The sequence below is a fragment of the Cebus imitator genome, unplaced genomic scaffold (assembly GCF_001604975.1).
Source record: "Cebus imitator isolate Cc_AM_T3 unplaced genomic scaffold, Cebus_imitator-1.0 Scaffold4, whole genome shotgun sequence".
Lineage (NCBI taxonomy): Eukaryota > Metazoa > Chordata > Mammalia > Primates > Cebidae > Cebus > Cebus imitator.
This window is the reverse complement of record NW_016107319.1, coordinates 3,029,121-3,036,563: the sequence shown is the minus strand read 5'-3', so window position 1 is coordinate 3,036,563 and position 7,443 is coordinate 3,029,121. Positions and strand designations below refer to the sequence as shown.

Sequence of the window (7,443 nt, the reverse complement as noted above, 5' to 3'; positions counted from 1 at the left end):
CCATGCCCAGCTAATTTTTTTTTGGAGTTTTAGTAGAGACGGGGTTTCACCATGTTGACCAGGATGGTCTCGATCTCTTGACCTCGTGATCCACCCGCCTCGGCCTCCCAAAGTGCTGAGATTACAGGCTTGAGCCACCGTGCCCGGCCCAGTCACCAGATGCTTTAACTGAGTTTTCAACAACTGCATGTTTCCTTCTATCTACTCAGCTTCTGAGTCCAAAATTGGAAGTCATGGTTGAGAAACTTTTCTTTGCCTAAAAAGCTGGTGGGAGGAGGAGGGAACAGAAGAAGACTGTTTATTAATGCATTTTTCTTCGTTTGTTAGAATGAATGACGTGCTCATTATAAACTTTTTAAACAATATTAGAAGGTTATCATGTTGAAAGTGGAGTACTTAACTGTCCCATCTGCCCCTCTCAGCCCAGTGCTCCTCCCAGCACTGCTCACGATTTACAATGCATGTTTTATTTATTTATTTATGAGATGGAGTCTCACTCTGTTGCCCAGGCTGGAGTGCCATGTTGTGATCTCTGCTCACTGCAACCTCTGCCTCCTGGGTTCAAGCAATTCTCCTGCCTTAGCCTCCCGAGTACCTGGGATTACAGGTGCCATGCCCAGCTACTTTTTGTATTTTTAGTAGAGATGACGTTTCACCATGTTGACCAGGCTGGTCTCGAACTCCTGACCTCAAGTGATCCACCTACCTTGGTCTTCCAAAGTGCTGGAATTACAGGCGTGGGCCAATGCGCCCAGCCAACATGTATTTTTTTAAAAACACAAATAAGATCACACAGAACTACGCTATTCTGTGACTTGCTTTTTTTTCCCCCCTACCTACCTCATGGTCTTTTCCACAGATATAGTTCAATCTCATTTTTTTAAAGGTTCCATGTATACCACAATATGGATCTACCAACATTTACTTAACCATGTGGCCCAGTAATAGAAACTTAGATTATTCCCAGTTTTTACTTTTCTTCTTTTATTTTTTTGAGATAGGGTCTCACTCTGTCACCCAGGCTAGAGGGCAGTGGCACAGTACTGGCCCTGCAGCCTTGAACTTCTGGGCTGAAGCAATCCTCCTGCCTCAGCCTCCCAAGCAGCTAGGACTACAGGCTTGCGCCACTGTATCCGGCTAATTTTTTAATTTTTCTTTTTTAGAGATGTGGTCCTACTATGTTGACCAGGCTGGTTTCGAACTGCTGGCCTCCAGCAATCCTTCCACCTCGGCTTCCCAAAATGCTGGGATTTACAGGTATGAGCCATCATGCCCGGTCTAGTTTTTGTGATGTTGGAAATATTTCAGTGAACATCCTTATATGTACACTTCAGTATTTCTGTTAGATTATTGCTATATTCTGAATGTGTCACCCCGAAAGTCATATGTTGAAACCTAATTTCCAATGTGATGATATCTGGAGGTGGGAGCTTTGGGAGATGATTAGGTAGAAAGGGTGGATCCCTCATGAATGGGATTAGTGCCCTATAAAAGGGATTTCAGAGAGCCCCCTCACGTCCTTTGCCATGTGAGACCACAAGAATAAGCCTGTCTATGAACAAGGAAACAGGCCCTTCTAGACCATGAACTCACTGGCGCATTGATCTTGGACTTCCCAGCCTCCAGAACTGTGAAAAATCAATGTGGCTTGAGCCATCCAGCCTGTGGTATTTTTGTTACAGCAGCCCGAGTGAACTAAGACAATTATGTTTAGAATTGTTGTTAAAGGCGGAACTGCCAATATATTTACCACCCAAATCTAAAGGCAACTCCCATTTTCTAAGAAGCAGCTTTGCCATCTATTCCATGGCTTTGGGTGATTCTCAAAACTTAGGGTGCCTTAGAATTACCTAGGAAGCATAAACAAACAGACACCCAGGTTCTACCAGATTCAACAAGGATTGGCCCCTCGTCTTTTTTTCAGACGGGATCCCGCTCTGTCACCCAGGCTGCAGTGCCGCGGTGCAATTTCAGCTCACTGCAATCTCTGCCCCTCGGGCTCAAGTGATCTTCTCACCTCAGCCTCCCGAGCAGGTGGGACTACAGGCATGTGCCCTACACTTAGCTAATTTTTTGCATTTTTAGTAGAGATGGGGTTTCACCATATTGCCCAGGCCGGTCTCAAACTTCGGGTCTCAAGCGACCTGCCCGCCTCGGCCTCATGATTACAGGCGTGAGCCAGTGTGCCTGGACTTTTACTGCTTATGTTGTTGACTTTAGTTGTTTGGGGGCAGCTCTCAGGTACTACCCTAACTGGTACACGACAGAAGCCCTAACACATTTCCTGTCCTATGGTGGAGATGTACGATTTTAGCTCAGGGATAAGCGGATGGAACAATGCATTTGTTCTGTGTGCCCTCTGCTGGTACTGCGTGAGCAGTATCTGGCATCTCACCTCCAAAGGCAAGCCCTTGTAGACTTAACAGCGTGGTGAGACTTCAAGGGCAATGATGGTCAATCCTGGCTGCATATTAGAATCACGCAGGGAACCGTGATAATGGAAAGGCCTGGTCATGAGCTTCGACAATGGGGTTTTAAAAACACTCTCCAGGAGATTCTACAAATAAGCCAGTGTTAAGAACCTATTCTTTAGGCAGAAAATTGGCCCAGGAACACAGAAGCACGTATCACTCTGGTGTCTTCTGTTCTAGTTGTTTATTTCAAAATTCCCAGCCTGCCTAAATCTCAGAATTGGCTTCAAGTGGGTCAAAAAGACAAATCCTGGGAACCTACCCCAGACATAATCAGAATATCCCAGGGTGGGACTCACTCAGGGCATTTCTCACAACTAGCCCAACAAAGAGAGAATTTCTGGTTTCAGTGAGATTAGGGTGAAATCATTATGAATTCTTAAGACATTTTTTAGCCACAGGCTGTATGTCTTCATGGGAAAAGGATTCACAGTCACTGAAGGAACTGATAGGCAGGTGAAGGTGAAGTGTAGAAGGAATGAACAGCCATGTGCAACTGCTGTGTACGTGTCTCTTCTATATAATTGAATCTTCACTATACTTCTTGAGCAGAAATAGTACAACCCGTTATACAGGGAAGACACTGAAGGGAAGGCAGTTAGTTCTCTTTGCAGGTATCCAGGGAGAAAGCTTTCCAGGCAGATGAACTGTCAATGCAAAGACTTTGAGGCTGGATCATCCTTGATTACTGGAGAACAGCAAGGCCAGCATGACCTGGGGAAATGATCTCCACAGAGTTGCAGATGAGGGAGGAAAGGGGAGGGCAGATTAGGCCATCAACTGTCACAGCAGAGTGAGGCGACTGTATTTTTAAGGATCACTTTGACTGCTGTAAAAACAGACTTGAGTAAGGCAAGGATGCAAGCACAGGACAGAAGCATCACAGTGAAAGGCCGGGTGCAGTGGCTGATGCCTGTAACCCCAGCACTTTGAGAGGTCAAGGCAGGTGGATCACCTGAGGTCAGAAGTTTGAGACCAACCTGACCAACATGGAAAAACCCTGTCTCTACTCAAAATACAAAATTAGCCAGGCGTGGTGGCACATGCCTGTAATCCCAGCTACTTGGGAGGCTGAGGCAGGAAAATTGCTTGAACCCTGGAGACAGAAGTTGTTGTAAGCCAAGATTGTGCCAATGCACTCCAGCCTGGGCAACAACGAAACTCCTTCTCAAAATAAAAAAGATCTATTTGTTAGGTATATCTGGCTACAGTTAAAAAAAATGAAAGGCTACGCAATAAAATATTGTTACTGACTTTTGAGTGGCAAAATCATAAAGGTCACGCCTTCCTTCCTCTTTACTGTTACAAATTGTATAATGAACATATTAATTATGCAGGGCAGCGTATATAACTGGCTTTAGTTTATAAAATAGTGTTCCAGCATACGGTCTGTCTGGCTTTATTACACTGCAGGGCCATCCAAAACAAGAGTCTCTAGACCTCTGGGTGGGATTTCGTGCTCACCTGGATGACATCTCTGCTCGCTGATGTGTAGTTAACAGTCCCTTCTGGCTGTCCCTTCTGCTGCTGGACATGTGAGGGGACACAGCACAGAGTTCTAGAAGTCCCTACTGACTGCTCAAAGCCTTTCTCCATGCTGAAACCTCTGTACAAATGCTTAATATCTGCTCTGGGCTGTTGAGTCTGCAACAATTTTGATATTTATTGTTTATTCCCACACCCATCCCATGAAACAAACAGGACTTGCCATTTTATAGATGGAGGTTCAAAGAGGCTCAATAACCTGCCCCAGGACAAGTAACAGAACTGAGACTTCTGACTCCAAATCCTACACTCCCCCGCCACACCTCTTTGCCTTCCCACTTCACAGCAATGGACTGTCTGGGTGACCTTGGCATAGGTTCCTTTAATAACTGGCTCCTAACAGAAACTTCTGGCCATTATCTGACTCAATGTCACACACAAGTGCTATGAGAACTTGTACTTAGCCGGGTGCGGTGGCTTACACCTGTAATGCCAGCACTTTGGGAGGCCAAGGCAGTCAGATCACGAGGTCAGGAGTCTGAGACCAGCCTGGCCAACATAATGAAACCCCGTCTCTACTAAAAATACCAAAAAAGTTAGCCAGGTGTGGTGGCACCTGTAGTCCCAGCTACTCAGGAGGCTGAGGTGGGAGAAGTGCTTGAACCTGGAAGGCAGAGACTGCAGTAAGCCGAGATCGCGCCACTGTACTCCAGCCTGGGGGAAAGAGCGAAGTCCATCTCAAAAACTGAAAAGAAAAAAAAAGAACTTGCATTTAGAGCCTTTTTCCTAAACCTGGACACCAAATCTCACCTTGTAAATTTCTACATCACAAAACACATGTTCCCAGGGGTCCAGGCAAAGTCTCCAAGTACTCAATCCCCTTTCTTCAACCTTGCGCACACCCTCGGCCTTCCTGTCAATCCAGGCAACCCAGGGTTACCCAGAGGTCCAGCTCCCAGTTGTTCACTTTAATGTCTGCAGCGCCCCAAACACCTGTATGAAACACTCTTTGTCCAGGATGCGACCATGACGCAGGGTGAAGTAGAAGGTCTGTTTCCCACTGTATTGCTGGATACGCATGAACAGCTCCTCAGGACCGTCCTTGGTTTCCGTCAGGGGTATCACATCTTCCACAGGACAGTATGTGTCCTGCCGCCAGCCCCAGAAGTTCAGGTGGGCCACCCGCAGTATGGTGCCAGACTCGTTGAGATACAGAATGCCAACCAGTCTCCGAAGGAAATAGCTCATCCAGCAGAGCATGGCCAGAGCAAAGCATGACACCCCATTCATGATGCAAAGGGACTTGAGAGTCAGGAGGCCCTGGGAGTACCAGTAATAGCCTGGTGGCAAAGCTATCACTGTCAGGGCAGTCTGTGCCAACTTCAGTCGAGACAGGTACCCGAAGGATTTGATGGCATCAAAACGGTAAAACATCCGGAATTTCTCAGTCTCTGCGTCTGGTAATTTCTCCTTTGAGGTGGGTGACGTGCTGCTCCCCAGCCACCTCTTAGGATCCTCCTGCCCACTGCAGCACCACAGCCCATGGAGAGGCCGTCCCCACGCAGTTTTTCCCGGAAACCTAGGCACAGCTCGGAGAAGCGCAGACTGAAAGGGAGATAGCAGACCATTTCTCTCATGGAACTCAACCACATTAATCACACGGTGAACATCTGCAAAGCATCTTACTCCAAGGCTTTCGCCAATCCTGCAACTTCACCATTATTGCCAGAGAAGGGAAGGGTAAAGCCAGATGCTATCTCATGTGAGCAACACAACAGCTACCTAAGATAGGTATTCCTATTTCCACTTTACCACTAGGGAAACTGAGCCCAGAGAAGGTAAAATATATACCCAAAACACAGTCAGTGAGTGCAGTAGAGTCCGACTCTCAAACCGGGCCTCCTTTCACCAGGCAATTCCAAATACAGGAAAGGAGGTACAGCCTTCATTAATTCAAAACATATCTAAGGAGGACCAACTCTGGGCTGGACAATGGATCCACAAGGGGTTGTGAACATTTCCCGAAGCAGGAAACTAAATAATCAGTGTCTTAGTGGGGAACTCGAGCAACAAATCTGTGAGATATGTATCCCAATAACTTTCCAATTCTGTGTGATTTATACGTTATCTTGGGTGCTAGAGGACACTGCTGTTTTCTTAGCCTAGTCTGGGGAAGCGGAAATAGCAGAGGAGGAGGAGTGAGGCAGGGAGGCCCCAACACATAGCACAAGGATATTATTCGGTGAGTAGTGAGGCAGTAAAAGTTCTGGTTCCGGTTCTGGCTCCAACAGTCACTGCCTATGGATTCTTGAGCAAATTACTTCCTTCACATCCGTGAGCTTCCGTTTCTTCACCTTTCAAAATGGGGACTCAGAACATAGTGAACGAGAAGATGGTTTTAGAGCCCTCAACTTAGTACCTGACGCACTGTGAGAGCTTGGCGAGTTTTAGCGAGTACTACTGCTGCGCACGTGACCCAAGGAGGGCAGAGAAAGACGGGGAATGGCGACGCGTAACCCACGCTGGAGCCTCCTACTAGGGATTCTCCGAGTCTGAAAGTCAGGCGTTTTGCCTGCCTGCCCCAGCCCTGACCCCGATCCCCAAAAAACACCCCCACAAGGCTCGTCACCCGCCTCCTTACCATTGTCCCACCGCCTGCTGCCGGAAGTAAATGCCACCGGCCCCCGGAACCTCTAAGAGGGCAGGCTCGAACGTACAAGGCGGGCGTGACCGCATTGCACTCTGGGATTTGCGGTCCAGGAATCGTGGCTGGCGCTAGTCCCAGGCATTGTGGGAGCAGAGTCTCCTCTTCCCGACGTGCCCTGCGGCTCGGGAGCCGAACCCGGAAGTTCCGGGCCGAGCTCCTGATGCCAACGAGTCTCGTAAGGTGCGGCTAGAAACTAGGGACATGGCAGCGCCCGGCCCAGCGCTCTGCCTCTTCGACGTGGATGGGACCCTCACCGCTCCGCGGCAGGTAAGTGGCGCCCGGCGGGCTGGTAGCAGCCGACCCGGAGCCCGTGCTGTTCCCAGTTGAAGTTATCAACCATCCACGGTGGGCGCCAAGGGGTACCTGAGGACCGCAGAAGTGTTCACGGGGGCTGAACACTATTCTGGGTGTCCTGGAGAAATGCGAGTGAAGCCCTGACCAGCTCTTCAAGAGCTCTTGGTGCTTGGAGAGATGAGACGGGGCTGAAAAACTCAAGAAACTTGTGCTGGGTTAGAAAATGCAATCTGGACTCACCGCTGGTCCTCGGGACTGATGGACCAGGATTTGTATCCGAGATCAAGCCCCCTTATCAGCTATGTGACATTCTCAGTCCTGTAACCAATGAGCTGTGCCGTGAATAATATTTAAAAAAGGTTTCCAGATCAAACAGATCTAGTGGAGTCTCGTCTTCACCTCTTGACAGCTGTGTGACCTTGAGCAAGTCATTAACTTCTCTGAGCCTCAGCATCTACTTTTTTTTTTTTTTTTTTTTTTTTTTTT

The 7,443-nt window shown here is 48.0% G+C and overlaps 2 protein-coding genes across 2 annotated transcripts in view; one reads left to right on the top strand and one right to left on the bottom strand.

The window, feature by feature from the left end:
- Positions 1-4,765: 4,765 nt before the first annotated feature.
- Positions 4,766-6,727, bottom strand: TMEM186 (transmembrane protein 186). The gene is made up of 2 exons (XM_017533742.2): positions 6,598-6,727; positions 4,766-5,561 (listed from the first exon to the last, which is right to left on the bottom strand). The coding sequence occupies exons 1-2, from the start codon at positions 6,598-6,600 to the stop codon at positions 4,920-4,922; spliced, it is 645 nt and encodes a 214-aa protein (XP_017389231.1). The 5' UTR covers positions 6,601-6,727; the 3' UTR covers positions 4,766-4,919.
- A 36-nt stretch (positions 6,728-6,763) lies between these two features.
- PMM2 (phosphomannomutase 2) overlaps positions 6,764-7,443 on the top strand; it is a 32,837-nt gene continuing 32,157 nt past the window's right edge. The window contains exon 1 of the mRNA XM_017533725.2: positions 6,764-6,930. Within this exon, the coding sequence (XP_017389214.1) occupies positions 6,865-6,930 (66 nt within the window). The 5' untranslated portion in view covers positions 6,764-6,864. The remainder of the gene's footprint in view (positions 6,931-7,443) is intronic.